The 19,401-nt window shown below is 42.1% G+C and overlaps 3 protein-coding genes across 3 annotated transcripts; 1 reads left to right on the top strand and 2 right to left on the bottom strand.

The window, feature by feature from the left end:
* Window positions 1–430: 430 nt before the first annotated feature.
* On the top strand, window positions 431–8,061 carry fkbp10b (FKBP prolyl isomerase 10b). The gene is made up of 10 exons (XM_084342796.1): window positions 431–859; window positions 1,109–1,254; window positions 2,870–3,059; window positions 3,263–3,408; window positions 4,342–4,531; window positions 4,752–4,897; window positions 5,105–5,294; window positions 5,372–5,514; window positions 5,680–5,843; window positions 6,854–8,061. The coding sequence occupies exons 1-10, from the start codon at window positions 663–665 to the stop codon at window positions 7,043–7,045; spliced, it is 1,704 nt and encodes a 567-aa protein (XP_084198922.1). The 5' UTR covers window positions 431–662; the 3' UTR covers window positions 7,046–8,061.
* A 579-nt stretch (window positions 8,062–8,640) lies between these two features.
* LOC311250772 (7-methylguanosine phosphate-specific 5'-nucleotidase-like) lies at window positions 8,641–13,442 on the bottom strand. Its single transcript, XM_084342799.1, has 10 exons — window positions 13,253–13,442; window positions 12,198–12,272; window positions 11,876–11,974; window positions 11,539–11,608; window positions 11,377–11,423; window positions 11,102–11,187; window positions 10,579–10,824; window positions 10,199–10,361; window positions 9,746–9,946; window positions 8,641–9,651 (listed from the first exon to the last, which is right to left on the bottom strand). The coding sequence occupies exons 1-10, from the start codon at window positions 13,253–13,255 to the stop codon at window positions 9,532–9,534; spliced, it is 1,110 nt and encodes a 369-aa protein (XP_084198925.1). The 5' UTR covers window positions 13,256–13,442; the 3' UTR covers window positions 8,641–9,531.
* A 358-nt stretch (window positions 13,443–13,800) lies between these two features.
* klhl11 (kelch-like family member 11) lies at window positions 13,801–19,196 on the bottom strand. The gene is made up of 2 exons (XM_084341393.1): window positions 18,330–19,196; window positions 13,801–17,015 (listed from the first exon to the last, which is right to left on the bottom strand). Exons 1-2 carry the CDS (start codon window positions 18,872–18,874, stop codon window positions 15,431–15,433), a joined length of 2,130 nt encoding a protein of 709 aa, XP_084197519.1. The 5' UTR covers window positions 18,875–19,196; the 3' UTR covers window positions 13,801–15,430.
* Window positions 19,197–19,401: the final 205 nt, after the last annotated feature.

Raw genomic sequence — 19,401 nt, 5'->3', positions numbered from 1 at the left:
GAGCTTTTAATCGCTTCTCGTAAGCGCTGCTCATTTTCACGGCATTAATGAAAAAGGCTGAAACTTTGGGGCCTCTCAGGACGCTTTACGGCTCAGAGAGGCCGATCCAGACATCCAGAGAGGCGGATCTCTCCGCAGCCTGCAGCTGCATACAGCGGTGCAGGGCAGAGGAGCGATGGGTGGCTTTGCTTTCAGAATAAAAACGGAAGTGGGTCATTTAGAGAAAAAAATGCAGACATATATTTTTACTTAACAGACAAAAACCCCACACTGTGGTCACTGTTTTGTTATGAAAGTAGAACTATGTGTTAGTTAAAGCTCTAATTTCCTTTCTTTGCGTCTTTTCAGCAGCAAAACCTCATTTCTGCTGCGACTTTCTTTTATTTTCTTAAAGGAAGTGGCGCTCTCTTCTCGTTGTGGTGAGCTTCACAGCGCCTCCCACTCCCAAACTCCGTCACTCCTACCCTGTGGTGAAAAAGTCTTCACACCAACCTGGGGATTGTCCACGTTTACAGCATTCAGGCACCGCTGCCCTGCTCCACTGCTCCACATCTGCAGCCTCGGCCCTTCTGCGTAAAAGCGCGCACACGACTGTAGGCCTCAAGTTGACCCGTTTCGTGGCATTATTATCCTTCTAAGTTATTTGTCGTGATTCTGTAGAGATGTTTTCCTGCTGCTTTGCCCTGTTCCTCCTCACTACGTGGTCGTCCGTGGAGTGCAACCCCAGTCCCGTTCTTGGAGATGTAGTCGTGGACAGATACTTCATCCCCAAAGCCTGTGTGAGGGAATCCAAAAGTGGAGATATGGTCCGGTATCACTACAACGCCACGTTTGTCGACGGGAAAACATTTGATTCGAGGTAAGTTCATCTGAAAATTTCAATGCATTTGTTAAGAGTTTTCTGTCTTTGCTCGTCCCTCCCTGCAAAGTTTGTAATTACGCTGCAGAGGCCAGACAAATCCGCTGCAAGGGTTGGTGAGGCTTTCAGAGAAGTATCAGAGCTGAGAGCCAGAAAGTAACTTTTGCAAAGCTTTAAAGATGTAGTCCTCCTTCCTTTTACAGTTGCCCCACTTCTGACATTTCCTTCGTCTTTGACAACATTTTGCAGCCACCAGAGAGGAGAAGCCAAGGTTGGCCTGCTCGGGGAGGGTCGGCTCATCGCTGGCATTGATAAGGGCCTGCAGGGCATGTGTGTGAACGAGCGCAGAAAAATCACAGTACCGCCTCACCTGGCCTACGGAAGCACCGGTGCAGGTAGGTGAAAATATAATTCTGCACAAGAACGAGGTTGGAATTGTGTTGCAGAATTTAAAGACCCCTTAACAGGATGTTTAAATGCAGCACAGCAGATTTCCCAGTGTGATCATTCAGGGGGTCATATTTGAGATTTCAGGTTGGCCCCGGACCCTCAAGGGCCTCCAGAGCTCCTGTATGTATATGTGGAAAATACCCTGTGGTTATGTAATTACACATTTCTGTCTGGTAAAGTTTTGTATTTCAGTTGATATTATACTGACACACCGAGCAAAAACACACCAAAGACGTCTTTGATTTTTGACGTCTTTTCAACGTTCACTACTGACCCACTTCAAAATTAAAACGTTTACAATGACTTTTTAAAACAATTTTTCAACTTCAGTCACAGACGGCCAAAGAACTTCTTGTGGTTCAAAATGAAGGTTTTAACGACGGCTGTATTTTGCTCCGTGCAGCAGAAGCTGCAGGGAGGATTTGAACCCCGAGCCTCAACCTCAGCGGCCTGCCCGAGGCATGCACTTTACCAGGAGAGCTATTTATCAGCTTTATTAAAAATTAAGAGTTTGGTCATCCAACCTAGGAAACATTAGCCTACCTGATTAAAGTTGGATGAAAACATAATACCTATCAAAGCTGATAAATAGCTCTCCTGGTGAAGCCCATGCCTCATTCACCTTGTTGAGCTTTAATTTTGAACCCTGCCAGGATGTCACATGGGCATCGCTAGTGTAAAGACGTCAAAAGAGCGTTCATTCTGGCTCTCCACTGGATGTCTTTTGGATATGTTTTTGCTTAGAGGGAACATAAGCTTGATATTATTCTTAAAAAATTAGCTTCTGTTAAAATGATCTAACTAACTAAGACACATCAAACTGGATTTATGGCAGAATTCAAGCATAGAAGACCTCATTACTGTTGTGAACCCCAAAATTACAGGTTATTCTGAAGGGGACATGAACGTGTGTGCCAAAGTTCAAGGCAATTAGTCTATAATTTCACTGAAAACCATGAATGTCAGCTTCATGGTGGTGTTACAGAAGATGTCAGAGGATCACCAAAGTCAGGAGGGTTCATCCTCTGGGGACCATGAATGGTGACATCAATTTACACGCCATCTGGTAGATGTTGAGAAATTTCACACCATACTGTGAAATGTCACAGCATACTGTGAAGTAACTGTGAAGTAATCCCCTGAATACTCGGGGGGTTCACCAGAGTCGGTAAGATTCATCCTCTGGGCACCGTGAGTGTTTGGGGCAAAGATTGTGGACTAAATTGTGGCTAAAAACGTGAGTTTATGTCAACCTGTTCATCAAAATGTTGTTATTTAAGTTGCTTGAAGTGTATCTTTTATTTCACAGTGAACATTAAGTGGTTACTTTATCGAGTTCTAGTGGGCGTGAATAAATTCAACGCGATTTATGCAAGCTTTAGCTTTAGCTTTAGCTTTCTTTCCCAACATCCTGTTTCATCTTGGGAGGCCATATAAGGAAATAAGATCATTCAAGGTGTCATTTCACAGAGGCGTGTGGATAATAGTGTTGTTTCTTCTCAACACTTCTTAAGACTGATGTGTAAGTCCAATCTAACCTTCATCTAACCATGTGTGCAGGTGATGTGATTCCTCCAGACACCACCCTGGTGTTTGACATCCACCTGTTGGATCTGTGGAACAAAGCCGACCTGGTTGTCACCAAAACCATCAACACTCCCAAAGACTGCAAACGCTCTGTGATGCGCACTGACTTTGTGCGCTACCACTTCAACGGCACGCTGCTCGACGGCACCGTCTTCGACTCCAGGTGATATCTAAAACGTCTGTCTAAAATGCTCTAATGAAGCGATGTGTTGACCCTAAATACCACAGTCCTTTTTCTAAAGTTACATCTCATTCTCATCTAAAGCTCTGAATCAAGGCCCGTCTGAGTGACAGCTCTTCTGTATTTGTACTGTTCTACCAGGTGTGTTGTGTGTTTGACTTTGCGCTTGTATGAGCCCTACGTAGCTACACCAAGAAGCAGACCCACGACTCGTTAGTGGGCGAGGGTTGGCTGATCAAGGGCATGGATGAGGGCCTGCTGGGCATGTGTGTGGGAGAGAGCCGACACATTGTCATCCCACCCTTCAAAGCCTACGGAGAAAAAGGATCAGGTGAGTAGAGGACAGTAAATGATGGTTAAACTTAAGAAAAGAAATCGCAGCCTGTTCTCACTCCCAGCGTGTCAAATACAGCAACTTGCGTTTTAAACCACACCATGATCTTTTCCTAAACCTCACCTAACCTGGATCATACTAGTGCAGAGCTCGTTCAAAACATGCCGTAAGACACAGATTATCTGGTAATGTGAGAGTTGACTGATCCAGGCTCATCAAGCAACGTTTAACATTCCAGCCCTTAGGCTAACATCTCCCCGCTCAACCCAGTTTGCTGTTTAACCTCATGCTTTTGTTTTTTTTTTTAAATCACAGCAAGTTGCTACACCACGCTTATTCCCATTTTGTTTATGTCTGCTTCCCCACGGGATCATGTTTGTTTACGTGAGGGAGCACAGGTAATTAAACATGGATGTAAAAAAAATGCACAATTCAAAATAATTTCAACAGCTTTGCAAATGAAAGATGAGGGAGGAAATACATTCTTCACGTTTGTTAGGCCTCAGGGATATACACAGTGTGTTTTGGTGAGAAACCGAGAATGTAAACATAACTTTGATTTGTTTACAAGGAAAACCCACGGAGCAGAAAATCAAGTAGAGCGGGGCGAAAGTTAAAACCATAAAAAATTGATGTAGAAATTTAAAAGTTAAAAATGTAATTGTATTTTAAAAAATACTTTAAAATGTCCTATTTGTGTTTGACAAGTTGGGAATGAGACTCAGAAATCATCTTTTCTCACAGATTGGGCCTTTAATTTGTAATGTTTTGTAGCGAAACAAGTGATTATGTAATATTCTGTTAAATAAATAAATCATATGAAAAAAAACAAAAAAAACAAGATTCAAGTAAGTGATAGCTGAACATAAATGAGCTAACATGTTGGTAAGTGTGAATATTGAAATTCTCCGCCCTCTCTCTGCTCACCAGGGACAGAGATTCCCTCCCAGGCGACGCTGGTGTTTGACGTCCTGTTGGTGGACATTCATAACCCAAAAGACAACATCACTGTTGACGAACAGGTGGTTCCCGAGTCGTGCACTCGCAGGACTATTGTTGGGGATTACGTCCGGTACCACTACAACGGTTCCTTCCTGAACGGAGTCACCTTTGACAGCAGGTGAGCTCAGGTCACACACCAGTTATAACGCATTGTCATTTGGAGGATTAATCCTATTCACTGGTAAAGACTGTTTACTGTTCTGTTATTCTTTTCTTCTGGTAGATAGAAACCTTTATCCCATCCATCTATATGTCAGCCTAACACCTCAGTATAATTTCCTTGAAGTGTGACTAAAAAAAAATCCTATTTGAATTTAAACCGTGCTCGTGTGTTACAGCTACCAGAGGAACAGCACATACAACACCTACATCGGGATGGGGTATGTGATTCCAGGCATGGACCATGCCCTGCTGGGAGTCTGCATCGGGGAGAGGAGGAGGGTCATCATCCCTCCACACCTGGCGTATGGAGAGCAAGGAGCAGGTAAGTTACTGTAGCTCGCAGTAAGTTGAAACGACTGTTGGTTCATTGATCCACATCTGTATTAATGCAGAGCTGAAAATCTGGATAGGGGCTTAAAACATTCAAGAGTAAATGACAGATGGCAGACAACACTCTCTGAATGGAAGCAGAATAATTCCCAACACTGCTATCATGAAGATTAAATCATGTGCACTTGTGTCTCTCCAGGTAACGTCATCCCCCCTTCAGCTGTGCTGGTGTTCGACATCCACGTCATCGACTTCCACAACCCCAACGACACCGTGGACATCCAGACCATCCACAAACCCGAGGCGTGCAACGAGACCACCGAGGTGAACGACCTCGTCCGCTACCACTACAACTGCACGCTGGTGGACGGCACGCCGCTCTTCTCCTCGTGAGTACCCCAGACGCCCCACATATATTTTAGATCAATACAAATAAACATAAGTAACCACTGTGATTTGTCCTCAGACACGACTACGACCACCTACAGGACGCGGTTCTCGGGTCGGACAAGGTGATCGACGGGCTGGACACGGGCCTGCGAGGCATGTGCGTGGGGGAGAGGAGGCTGGTGACCGTGCCGCCTCACCTCGGACACGGAGAGAAAGGAGGTGAGGCTACAACTGTCTTTTAGTCAAGAAAATACAGGATAACATAAAACACAAACAGTCCAGACAATCAATAAAAAAGGTAGTTCTGCAGATAGAAAGTTAAACTTCTTCACAGATTCTAAGACAGAAATAGTTAAACGGTGCCTTCTTGTTTTTGTCCGGCAGCCACTGGTGTGCCGAGCAGTGCCGTGCTGGTCTTTGACATCGAGCTGGTGAGCTTCGAGAAGGGAGTGCCGCCTGGTTACCTGTTCGTGTGGCTCCAGGACAGTCCCGCAGACCTGTTCGCAGCTCTGGACGTCGACAAGAACGAAGAGGTGCCGCAGGAAGAGGTACGTTACTGCTGACAGCGTCACCACCACCTGCACTATTTCACACGGCACACAATAACTGAATTATCTCTATTCACAGAGGCATTTGTTGTCTTTTAGTTAAAGGGACAGTTTGTCATTGATGCTTTTGTGTGTAAGTAGCATTTTATGGTTGTTGTTAGTCAGTCTAGATTTTGCTAATATTAGTTGTTTACAGCAAATATTTTACAAGATAGTTTTAAAAGTAAAATTGTAATCTCCAAAGTAACTATTAAGCTACACTACACACAGCAAGGTAGTAGAGTAAAAAGTACAATATTTCCCTCCAAAATGTAGTAAAATAAAAGTTTAAGTAGTGTAAAATTTCAATATGTAAGTTAAGTACAAATACCTACAAAAAATTTTAAGTAATGTACTTGAGTAAATGTACTTCTGCTCCTAAAAGTAATGAAAAAAACTCCATTATAGTTTGGCGCCATCTGGTGGTCAACTCAACTCACACGATTGAGATCCAAAGTGCATTCTTGAATTTGGAAACAGTAGTTGGCAAAATAATCTCACCCCGAGGTCCAGTTAGCGGCTTTTCTAGAGCATAGCACAAACATAGCACATGATCTTCATCAGCAGACAGTTGTTCTGTTGTCATTCATAAATATTGTACCGTCTTACAAGGAAGCCAACATTCACAAGATGGTTTTTAAATGTCTGAAAAGAAAAGAAGGAAATAAAGCAAACGCCATCTGCTGTTGAAGACTATGTAACATGATTGAAAACTCCAAACAGCCACTAAAGGAACCTTCAAGAGAGACAATCTCATTTCCCATTATTAATAAATGATAGTGAATAATAGTCAAATCAATGAGCTTCATGAGTTAATTCACCAAACACTTGTGGACACTACAGGTGAGACATGAGGGTGTTTTGGTGTTTTGACTGCAGGGTTTTCCTGAATGCCAACATCTCAGACCATCACTGGAAAAGTGCTCTACAAATCTACAAATTCACTCTTTTATCTGTTCACACTTTTTTAGTTCGGGGAGTTCATCAAGCTGCAGGTGGAAGCAGGCAAAGGTCGAATAAAGCCCGGCCTGACCATGGACCAGGTCATCACCGACATGTTCAACAACCAGGACCGAAATAAAGACGGACTGATCAAGGCAGAAGAGCTCAAACTGAAGGTAGAAGAAGATAAAGAAAGAGAGGCAAACCACGACGAGCTGTGATGAGGACAGACGCTCTCATTCTCTCTCAGGGATGAACCCCAACACCTTAAAAAACAAGCAACGAGAGACTTTTTCACATACAGAATCTTGGTTTATTGCTTTCTGTTACACTTTGGACAGTCTTTTTTAAATGACAAGAAAATAGTGCAAAGGGCCTTTTTGTGGAGTGTTGTGTTGTTGTATGTTTGTTTTTGATTTTTGTATTTCAGAAAACCAAACAAGCACCTTTATTTGTCCCTGAAAGTCACATTGATTAAAATGTTTGTAAAAAAACGGACGATTGTTTCATTTTTAACCCAGCAAAAGAAATCATCTGACATGGAAGCACCTGTATTTATGACAAATGAAGAGTTGCACCAGTACATCTATAAACTGTTGATGGCGGCTGATATCATCTTTAAAAATATGTTTTTTTAAAGTTGCACTTTTTGTTGCCAGAGGATTGCATTTACTCACAATATGTAGTGTTTTTGTAACGGAGTCTGGGGACTTTCTCCAAGAGCAGTTACTATTTACTGTTCTGCTGTTTGAACACACTGACTTTCACCATTTACACTTCATTTATGAAAGAAGACAACATTTTATTAATGGTGAACATGTCAAATTTTCAAATTACAGTAAAGAGTAACCAATAAAGGCTACGTCTTTGTCGCCCATGGACAAAGTCCCAAGACTCCCTTAAAAAATCTCTCAATTTTGTGATTTGTTGAGTCAGGAGAGACTTTATAAACTTTGTGAAAAGCTGTTATTAATTTGGACCTTCTGGTAATATTTTAACATATTTCTTTCTTTGTTTAAAAAAGGTCGTGTCCCAGTGATGTATGTGCTTATTTGCATGTAGAGCGGGGAATTAGTGAGTCACTCAAGAGGTTTCTAATACCAGGACACATGTTAATCCCAGGTATAAACAGGCTCAGTGTGTCATTTAGGGTCTAATGAGTGACACAGTAAAAGCATTTTTGTCATTTTAAAAAGCACAGATTTAACGTAATGTAGAAAAATCTGAAAATCTCAACATGTTGTACACCTGCATATGTACTAGTGTTGTTAAGAAACTATTGAATACTGCTATCATCTTATTAGAAATATTACAACAGGTATTATTAATATTGATGCATCGCTAAGAAAAATTAAAAGTTACAACATGAGTCACGGCCGAGACCTTACTATCATAAGACTGCATTGCAAGACGTTATTAGTAGGAAACGACGATGCAAAAATGTTGGTTAAAGGGATAGTTCACAGTTTTTAGACTCCAATGAGTCAACATAAACAATAAAGCATCTTCATTTCCCTGTTACTTTCTCCCAACGTATTAGTAAAACTCACTTTTTAAAAATGTGAACTATACCTTACAAGTTAGCTCGCACAATTCATTCATCCTTTTTTCTGTCACAACATCTATACAGTATAGAGTGCAACTAGCATTGTTAAATTCTAATTCACAGTGTTTCAGTTAAAAGACAACACACTCATCAGGAACACACTCATCCCAGATTGTATATTCTCTTAAACTCCTGTGTGTTTGATGCATGTGTTTGTCTTTACTGTCACAGGTTAGAGAAACTGTTAGAATAACTCAATGACTAGTAGAATAGCTTTACGACTGATAGACTAGCACCCTGCTTTATAGAGCTTTTTGAAGTGGGGATGTATTCACAGTTCGGAGAAACAGCAGAATTAGCGGTGTAAGAAGCTAATCAATGTACTTCTGTGTACTGGGGCAGAAGCAAAACATTAAAAAAAGAAGCTTGTATTGATTTTTTTTAAGTGGGCCCTTTTTAGGTGTCTCGATAAGTTTTGCTGCTGCCCCCATCCACAGCACAACATTGCTAAGCTTCCAAACTGGGGTCACCATCGACAGTAGGTACATAGATTATGGATAAATATCTCATACAACCCAATTTAAAAAAATAGAACTATTCCTTTAAACGCAGCCCATCCTCATACTGTAAAGTAAAACTTAGTAAGTAAAAAGTTCTTATCTTAAAATGGAGTGAAAAAAATAAAAATAAAAAATTGTTTAGACTGACATTTTAAGAGTTTGCTCAGTTGCTGATTTGTTTTCAGAGGGAGGGCTGCTGGTAAGTACTTTATGCATTTGAAACAAGACAAAAAAACTCTCCCTTCACTGAGTTCTGTTGAGGTTGTGCATTGGTTTTCCTGAATAGAAAAGAGTTTTACTGAAAGCCCAGCCCTGTAATAGTCTGTGACGTTCGCAGCATAAACTATGGATTCTTCTAAACTAAGTTGCAAATGTACAACCATAATTACATCTTTTAAACCTTTGGACTTTGAACACAGGTCAAAAATACTGAGAGTGTTTTTGCAACATTTACCACACTGGTAAACACAGCGGTTAAAAAAAGCCCAGTCTTAAGGTCTGGTTTGAGGTAAGTGATGATGTGTGATTGTCCAGCATGCAGCACGTGAATGGAGTGAACATGTCCGTCTGTATATATCGTCCATTAGTGTCCTGCTCCGTTTTACTTGTTGTCTGTACATGAGGTAATGTATCCGAGGATGGCGTTGGGGACGTCCAGTGTCTCGTCCTTCACCAGCACGATGTCAAAGGAGTTGACGTACGACTCTTTTCTCTCCTCCACCTGAGAAACAAAACACAGACAGTCAGGACCCATGTTCTAAGACTCAGTGTGTTGACATAAGGAATCCCAGGATGACACTGTAGATTAGTCTGACCTGGTCGTTGAGGAAGCCGATGGTGAGGAGGTTCTGGTGCTCAGAGACCCCGTCAGCCATGGTCAGGTCTCCTAAAGAATCTCCCAGCAGCAGCACGTTGGGTCGACCCTGCAGCTCTCTGAGGCCGGCTGCACGCGACAGAGCACCTTCTCTCTTGTTGAAGGTGTGGATCAGTTGGCCTTTGAAGGCTCGCAGGACCCCCTTATTAACAAGACGGTGTTTAAGTTATGGGAAAAACTTATGAAAACTCATATTGTGTATTGCTGTGAGGCAGGAAGAACCTTGCTCTTTTTTTTGTGCTTCATATTCCAGTTAATGTCTGGCCTCACGGGCATTCAGTCCCTAGCCTATGATTATCTTTTAGGCTTAATGGAAGAGCTTCTCATTTATTTAAATATTATGCAGGGCACTTCACACAATAATGCACATGGTAAGAAATGTGGTCAAACTCACAGTCTGATCAAAGTCCATGTAGTTGGAGATGATTTGGACGTTGGGATGGAAGACGTGGTTCTGTTGAATCACCTCCTCCAGGACGTCACCGACGCCGGCCGAGAAGATCAACAGAGGGACCTGCTGCTCAGCCAGACGGTCGAAAAACACTTTGTAGCCGTCCCTGAAGAAATCACACACACCGAGATAAAAGATGACACAAGAACCAACAACACCTGGTTTAAAGTACTGCCTGTCTGAATTTTTAATCATGTTGAGCACAGTAATGTTTTTTATTGCAGAGAACCTCGACTTTTTGAGTTTTCTTTATACATGACAATGGAATAAACTTAACTTTCTATTTTATTCTCTGCTGCACCAGATCTGAACACAGTGCCTACCTGAGCATAGCGCTGGATTCCTTGACAGCCTGGGACAGCATGTCCTTCCTAATCCTCTGCTGAATCAGCAGCTCATGGACTTTAGTCCACCTGTAGAGAGAAGCACAAGAAAAATATAATATCTCCATCATGTTTTGATTGATTTTTCTGTAGTCTTTTAGCATAGCGCTGGATTCCTTGACAGCCTGGGACAGCATGTCCTTCCTAATCCTCTGCTGAATCAGCAGCTCATGGACTTTAGTCCACCTGTAGAGAGAAGCACAAGAAAAATATAATATCTCCATCATGTTTTGATTGATTTTTCTGTAGTCTTTTCAGCAATGAAGACGTTTAAAATACTGAAAAATTGTTTTTTTTTAAATGTAATCATGTCTGGTTTAACTGGTCCAAACAACCCTGAGAAAAATCACAAGGGTGTTATCTGTCATTGTTAAATTACAACTCAATTTACAGTGTGCACTGAAAGACAAAAGCAGATTAAAATAGACGGGTTATTATTTACAACTGTCTATTAGTTTCTTACCACTCCACCATGAGAGGCAGCTTTTCTTCAGCAGTCCTGCCCGGGTCAATCTCTATGGGATAGTAGGTGTTCAGCAGCTCCCTCATCTACAGCAGATCAACAAAACATAATGAACACATATTTACAGATGTGTCAGGATCTGCTGGTTACAGACAAGAAAAGTTCATCTGACAGCTCATGAATGAAAACAGCTACAGATGCTGCAGTGGGAACAATTAAACAAGTGTAGAAGTGACACTACTTCATGGCTTTCATTATACCTGTAGCACATTTACCTTTTTAGTGCAGTCTTCGTTGATCAGCAACCGGTTATCCAGGATGTCTGCAACAAGCAAGGAAAACATTTTTAACAGTCTCAAAAAGGGCAACAAATAATGACATTTGTCCAAGATGACAATCTTTTAAAAGAGTCAGTTATCTGTGGCCTGTGAGCTTACTGTGCGTGGTGGGCACTCTCTTGCCATTGTGAGCAAATCTGGTCAGTGTCATATCGAAGTCTGAGATAACCTGAGGAAACATGACGCACACGTAAAACAAGATTTTGGTGATGGAACAGCAGTCAAACCTACTTTCACTCCCCATAACTTCAATCTTTAAGAAATATGGTCTTGTCTGGACTGTCTACCATTAAGTATCTTCTCTGTTGTTCATAAAATGTAATAAGCGAAACATTGGCATGACTAACAGCTGACTATAGTATTACCTTATATGCAGAAAAGCCTTGATTTGGTGTCTGAATATAATCTCACTCCTGATTCAATGTCCAAAACTCACCTGCAGGTTTCCTGCACCGGCGCGCTGCATGGCGTGGATTGTCTCCTCCACTCTGCTGCGCTCCCTCATCAGAACCGAACACTTGGCCAGCTCTGAGATCTGAACAGAGTTTAGTATTATTATTTATTATAAAAATCACAGTCCCAGGGAAAGGAGAAGGTCTTGAAATACCCCAATATATTCTTAATTATTTTTATATTACTATGTTATATCTTATGTCAGGCATCTTGATTTTTAGTGAGTGTACATTGATACATTTAAAACCCAGCACACATGCACAAACACTTTCGAATCAGACTTTGTTTACTTAAAGCTTCCTCACCTCGGTCTTGGTCAGATGGTGCCAGATTGCCAACACAGTCCGCACTGGTGTGTAAATCCAGGGTATATGGTATATCTGAATTTAAAGCCAAAGGAAAAACTCATTTGAGCAATGCTTCATTTTATTTATCTGTAATTTCTTCAGTTTTCCAGGACATAACTGTTTTTTTGGTACTTTTGGTGAATAAGAAGAGTAGCTCCATTAATTCACAGTGTTACCCAGAGGAGGCTTTCAGTTAAAGGTGCACTATGTAGTTTTGGGGAAGAAATTTTACTCAGAAGAGAAAGATCTTCATTGACTGATTTTCTTTTATGCCTAAACAAACTAAATAAACAAACTTTTTGATTTCATGACTGAATAAACAAACTGACCTTAAAGCACAACACAATTTCATCCTGTTCTACTTTGTTTATATGTGGCGGACCCTGCCACCTTCCTAGCCTCAAACAGAGTTCTGGGAACCTTATTTTCCTTTGAGAACAGCTTGTTTATTCAGTTATGGAAACGATAAATATTACTGAGTTTGTATTATTACTTCATTGATGTTGTAAATATCCAAATTCTGAGTTTGAATTTCTTCCCCAAAACTACATAGTGCCCCTTTAAGTTAGCATTTAATCCAACATAAATGGAGAATAAGGTTTTCCCTGATAAAAAATAAACTAATATTCACTTGGGTTAAAATCGAGCTGTTCTTACAAGTTAACAAAAATCCTTATGATTGTTTTAAATTTACATACATTACATACCATAACGCCTTAAACTAGGTCTAACTTATTGCCTTTAAACAACAGTGCTCCCGTTACAGTCTTTAGTTACAGCTACTAACAAACTGCCTGACAATGCAGTATATTCTCTATTTAAATGTTTGCACACCATGTTTTAGTCGTTATACAAAAGTACACCATTTTTGAATTAAACCACATTGTATTTTGTTGTTTTTGCATCCAAAATCTGACATTATTGTCATTTAAATAGCCTGTTTGACTAGCAAGCTGCTAGCGCTACTGTGTATGACTGCAGTGATTACGTAACATCCAGCCGTTACAACTTACCATTTTCCAACTGACGAGTTAGCGAGCTGTGCACTGCTTTACGGAGCGACGGCTAAATGTGCATAATGTTAAAAGACTGCGTATATCTAACGTGTATATGACATGAAATGATTAAACAACCAGTAATGTAGCACCTAGCAGTCGGCTGGATTGATTTGTTTACATCTGTGTTTGTCGCACTTCCGTCTTCTACTTGATAAGCACGAAGGTTCCTACGCACTTTGGTTCCTACCTCACTGGGAGCATTTCCGCCGTGGTACCGTGTCACCTCGCATACAATAAAAAATAATACATTTAATAAAAAAAATTATACGTTTAATTATAAATAAAATGCATTGTGTTAGAAATTGAATTAAATGAAAAAATATATTGAATTTATATTGTAAAAATTCACACATTCAAACTCTAGCATTTTCACTAGTTTTGCTAGCTATGTGATCACTGAGGTATAACATTAATGTCACAGTAGCCACAGTACATTTTTGTGCTAACTTTAGTGCTAAATCCTCAGATAGATTTATATATAGATGACAACAAACACATTTCATTATTTATCATTTATTGCAAATATCTGTACACTTGCAGCTGTTGCACATACAAATGGAATGACACAATATGTAACACAGTATATTTGGCTGCATGAAATCTGCATGGCACTGGCAAATCATGCTTTAAAAACCTGACCTTGACACCCAGCCTCAAATGCGATATTGATATACCACTGCCAATCACTATCTGTTTATGTCCGCACTGTTGCATTCTGCTGTAATCCTGTGGCTGTGTGCACTTTACATGAGAAAATTAGATCAAAATCTCCACCTAGAACAGATCAATTAAAGCTGTTCACATTATGTACAGCATGTTAATGCAACATTTTTAGGCTCACAAAGCCTAATTAGATAATATTAATAAGCAGCTTAGCTGGGGAAACCACAGGCATTAGCAATTTCCCCAGTGTTGGAGAAATACACTGAGCTCAGCAACTGGTCCACACAACACTCTGTTTTGAGTCTGAAGATTGTAGCCAAAAAAGCAACACTGTACAATGTTTTTACAAGTTAACATTCAAGGTCCTGTAAATACAGTTAATTCAACTTTATCAATAAGGGGCAGTTGGGATTTTATGGCACAATCGGGAACATTTAGAGAACCACGTACAAAAACATACCGACCTCCTGTTGTAATGAGTTTCACACATATCTTTCCACAGTGCAGTGTCCATTTGTGAACATGAGCTCTAATTCAAAAACAAGAAGGCAAAATAAACCACATTTAAACCAGAAACGTCATTATACGTTAACATTAACATTATCACGGGTGTATTTGGTCCATCTTTCAAGCTGAGCAACAACCTGGTATATGTCAAATAAAACCATTTTTGGCCAGTGGAAATACTAAAGAACTTAATCATACACAATTTTACACATCCATTGGAATGGCAAAATATATATTTTGTGCAACACTGTATTAAGCAGATTTTAATGAGGGGGGGGTCATTTAATCTGAACACCCTGTTCCCCACTATGTGCTTTTCTCAATACTTCATTCTTGCTACAAAAATTCAGATAAATGATTGTCTATTTCAAGTGGGGCACACACTACATACACACTATATATGACCAACATTCAGATAGTTCCATCCCTACAGTGCAAAAAAGATAAAAACCAAGGTGGAAATTGGAGGTAGGTAGAAATTAGATGCAAGTAATGACAGGAGTAAAAAGCTGAAGCTGGTTGTTACGGTGAGTTCATTACCCCCACACTGATACGTTTGAATCACAAAAAATGTAGACATCATTTACTTATCTAACTTTACATCTCAACATTCAAATCAGTTTCACTGAGAACTGTCATAGTTTTATTCTGACTTGCACCACACAATATGTTGACATCATTTAAGAGTTACTGTAACACAGACCACATATAAAAGCTCAGCTAAGTTTTTTAGCAAAGAAATCAACTTTGTTTTTCATCACAGTATCATTTACTAGCAGAGTAAAAGTAAGGCATAAGCTATAATGTAAGGCCAAAATGATTAGGTAAGACTGAAATCTTCCCGCAAAGCAGCCCCAGGAAAACTCATGCAGACATTTCACCTCGATAAAGGCATAAAATAAGATAAAATTGCGGTAACAACAAGGCATTTATCAGCAGATTAAGTGCAAAATGCTTTCGATCTCAACATTCGATTTGTGACTGCAGCTGCCTGCGCAGAGTGAGCGTGCGGCGATGGAGCTGCTGCATCTGCTGCATGCGATCTCGCTGGCGAGCCAGGTTCTGGGGCATGGGGTAGTGCTGGCAGCCGTGAAGATACTGGTACGGGATGCGAACGTGGCTGGCTGCGGCCCGGCAGCGTGGCTGAGGTAACGGCGGCAGCAGCATCCAGCGCTTCCTCTCTGCACAGTAACGGTAGGCCTCCCTGCGGTACTGCTTGTCCATGTTGGTGCTGTTCCTCCACCCGCCAACGATGAATATGTCTTCACCCAGGTAGCAAACAGCGGCGCCCTCCACGCTGAGGACCTCTGGAGGGAGGCTGTCGAGGATTTCGTCAGGGATGTTTCTGCTAATTTTCTGCTGAGCGGCCTCAGCTGTGACCTTGTAGCTCTTGGCGCAGCAGGAAGCTGTATGATAGAAGTTGGTGGTTGCAACAGCCATCTGAAAACTACAGTAGTTATCGATGAGCGGTAAGGAGTCCACTTCCTGCCACTTGTGACTCTCTGTGTCATAGCAAGTGGTCAGAGTGCTCAGTCCATCATCATTGTCCAGGTCTACAGGGGTCCTGGCCATCACGTACACATAACGATCCTCCACGCTCACTGTTTTTACGTCTCGTAGTATCTTTGGTGCTGGGTCAAGGTTTTGCCACTCGTCCTGCTCAGGCTCGTAGACAGTGACGTCCTTAAAGCCAGGACTGAAGTTTCCATGACCACCGATGCTGTACAGGATGTCTTTAACACATGTGAGGCCGAAGGAATGCTTGCGAGTTGTCAGGCTGCAGACCTGCTCCCAGGTGTTGAGGTTGGGGTCGTAGCGCTCCACCATCTTGGCGAAGCCCGGCTCCATGGAGCCGGCCACATAAACATGGCTGTCAGTGACTGCGATGGCGTGTCCGTCAAGGTGGTTGTGAATGTGCGGCAGGTTCACCCAACGGTCCTCAGCAATGAAGTAGCCCACACACTCACTCAAATAGTCTCCACCTTCTGAAACACCACCCACTACCATGATTACATCCATGTTCTGGCCAAAACGTGGCTGGATTGCTGGCGTGGAGGAGGCACACGGCTCCAGGTCAGCTGACTTGAGGGTCTCGAGGCGAACTGCGTGGACCTCGAGAGCGTCAGACACCAGCTGCTGACAAGCTGCATTGTTTCCCACTAAGGCCTCCTTCCTCACCACCCGTGTCAGGTAGGTGGGAGCAATCTGAGGCAGCCGCAAAAGCCTGAACAGCTCCTCAAAATGCTTCTCCCGCTCCTCTGTGTTTTGGCGCACCCATTTCAGGATAGCCTCGAACAGCTCCTGTTCAGAATCCACAGTAATTTCCGAGTCAGACAGCCAGTCCCGCACCAGGTGGAACGGCAGTGTGTAGAATTCCTCGTTGCAGATAATCTTGTGGAAGTTCCTCCTGATCATCACGGCGGCTCCCTTGGCCAGCTGTTCCAGGCTGTACATGTGGCCGAGGCTGTGCACGGCGACACAGTTGGACAAGCTCAACTTCTTCATCAGAAACTCTCCGCAGAAGTTCTTCAGCTGCGCCAACAGGAACCTGTGTGAACATGTTGGAATTATCAGTCCAATCATGTATAAAAGTGGAGTTCATCAAAAACAAATATTTTGTGGCTTTATTTTTCAATTATTCTGGCTAAAAAGTCCTTCGTCCAAGTTGAAGTTAGGTGCAGCTATGATGGAAATAACATGCAGTAACCAATGTCCAAACAACAACAAACAGATGCAGCAACACGGGAGAATGAGGGAGCCGTCGGTCAGAAACAATGTGTACGCCCTGACCAGCTCTGACTAATCAGGCAAAAGTGAAAACACCCATCTGGGTGTAACATGGGTGTGTTAAACGATTGGCTCACTCTTATAATTGTACAGCTACAGTAAGTAATGGTTCACATTGTAGTTGAAGTTATTGGTCAACTGACTCATAATTTAATAATTTGAAGCCAATTGAAAGAGATTACTTAGATTGGCAACTAGTTTAATGATCATTCAAGTAAGTCATTTGTTTTGCAGAAACGCCAAAAATTCACTTGTTCCATTTTCTCGAATGTGAATGTTGAGAACAAGCAATTTAAATACATCAACTTGGGCTTTTTGTGAAATTGTAATCGGCTTTTTTTGGATAAATTAATAAGGAAAATGAGAGCCCGACCTATATATGGATTGGCTGATATTATTGGCTTATACTGGCGTATCACAGATATATTTGTCGGTGTATATGTTGCCTGATATGCGCTGATATGAAACCTTTTTTTTTTTTAGAGATGATAATGCAGAAAAGATGCTTGGGATGACTGAGAATTATTCAGTTCCCAGTTAGTTTACTGTCAGTGCACTGATGTTTTTAAAGACGATAAAAGTTCATTGTTAAACAGTAAAATATCCTGCCTCCTTACTTTGTCATGACTGTTTAACTACATTTTAAGGTCCTATTTATAAGAAAAGTTGATTTTTGAGTCTCCTTGCCAACACTTTGGGATTGTAGGATAGGTCGGCCACCCTCCCAAGGCCCAAAACACCCAGTATTGATCAGGCTCTAATGAAAATAATCATTAGCTGCTGCCCTGGATCATACAGAGTATTGGTAAAGATCTGGGCCAAAATGTAGGCCTTTATTCAATCATTTGGCCCACATTCCCCACTGCACTGTCCTGGCTGACGTTTCTACAATGAAACACTGTCTAAACATGTAGTGCCAAGCTCCACAGGTGTGTGAACAGGTCAAACCTGCTGGCATGAGGAGACAGAAGGTGTGGCTACCACAACCACAAGCCTGTAGGCAGCAGGCCAACGCATCCGTGTGTAATAAGGGGAAGCGGGTTGATAAAATGTGTGTTTTTTAAATCAAAATTACCTGTCAGCGAGTTCCAGCACTTCGTGCACATTGGCAGTGGTGACCCTGATCTGTCCAGTGTACATGAACTGTATGACACTCTCCACTGTCTCTGGCTCTGGTCCTGTGGTGGAGCTCCACTCCTTCAGCTCCACCCGCCCGGACACGGACTCTGAAAACTGTCCGCCGAGCAGCAGCGTGAAGTACTGCGACGCCGCCGATAGCACCGAGCGGTGGGCGGTCAAGGTCTGGACCCTCTCCGCGGACACCCCGCTGAAGACCAGCGTCACGTCGCAGAACAGCCCCGCCTTCCTCTGCTCGTTTTGCCGTCGGGAGAGCTCGGAGCAGTAGGCCCAGCAGGTGAACTCCTCGGCCTCCTCAGGCTCCCCGTCACCTGTCCGCGCTCCCGGTGCGCCGCTGCTCCGGCCGCCGTCCTCCGGCTCCTCCGCCGCCGCTGCCATACCGCAGCGGGAAACACTCGGTGGCAGGTGAAGGCGCTTAACTATCTTCGGGAGGAACTCATAGGCATATATAACACACGCAAATAAACATTCAAAAACTAACATGCATGCGCAGTAGGTCCGCAGCCCCGCTCTGGAAACAGGAGTGCTTCACTTCCGTGTTTAACAAGCTGCCCAGATGTACTGAGGTTTTGGCTGGAGCGTCAATAGGAGGCTCTCAGCTTCAAGCTAATATCTGCGCTCACACTGGAGACACATGTCCGTGGCTGAAATACAGAAGAGTCCGAGGTGTTATCGATATGTTTTGTATCGCTATGACACATTAATGCGTCTTTATTTGAGCGACATTTAACTTTGACTGATGCGTCGTTGTCGCGCATGCGCGTAGCGAATTATCCAGCGGCTGATGATGTACTTTGTTAACACCTGCATAGATGAGCATTTATTCACTATTTTAACCTTCTTGTTTTAGTGGGGTGGTTCCATATTCATAAAGCTGAGTGTTTTAATTCAACTGCATCCTTTAAGTTATGTTTCATTGAAACTGATTGTTACTTTAAGTCTCTAAAGATGCATTTCAGCAGATAAAATGTACTCTTAAGTCTGTCACCATTTAAATTTTTTATTTATTA

The sequence above is a fragment of the Pagrus pagrus genome, assembly GCF_965226575.1.
Source record: "Pagrus pagrus genome assembly, chromosome: 21".
Taxonomy (NCBI): Eukaryota; Metazoa; Chordata; class Actinopteri; order Spariformes; family Sparidae; genus Pagrus; species Pagrus pagrus.
This window is presented reverse-complemented; position numbering and strand designations above follow the sequence as displayed.

Excerpts from the sequence above, each read along its gene's own strand:
- LOC311250772 (XM_084342799.1), bottom strand. Across the intron at positions 11,424-11,538 it reads GAGAGTGCCCACCACGCACA|ACATCCTGGATAACCGGTTG; the intron begins GTAAGCTCACAG and ends TGCTTGTTGCAG. Across the intron at positions 9,652-9,745 it reads TCGGCTTCCTCAACGACCAG|GTGGAGGAGAGAAAAGAGTC; the intron begins GTCAGACTAATC and ends TTTGTTTCTCAG.
- klhl11 (XM_084341393.1), bottom strand. The coding sequence starts at position 18,874 with ATGTTAGTTTTTGAATGTTTATTTGCGTGTGTTATATATGCCTATGAG. Across the intron at positions 17,016-18,329 it reads GTGCTGGAACTCGCTGACAG|GTTCCTGTTGGCGCAGCTGA; the intron begins GTAATTTTGATT and ends ATGTTCACACAG.
- fkbp10b (XM_084342796.1), top strand. The coding sequence starts at position 663 with ATGTTTTCCTGCTGCTTTGCCCTGTTCCTCCTCACTACGTGGTCGTCC. Across the intron at positions 4,532-4,751 it reads GGAGTCACCTTTGACAGCAG|CTACCAGAGGAACAGCACAT; the intron begins GTGAGCTCAGGT and ends CGTGTGTTACAG. Across the intron at positions 5,844-6,853 it reads AAGAGGTGCCGCAGGAAGAG|TTCGGGGAGTTCATCAAGCT; the intron begins GTACGTTACTGC and ends ACACTTTTTTAG.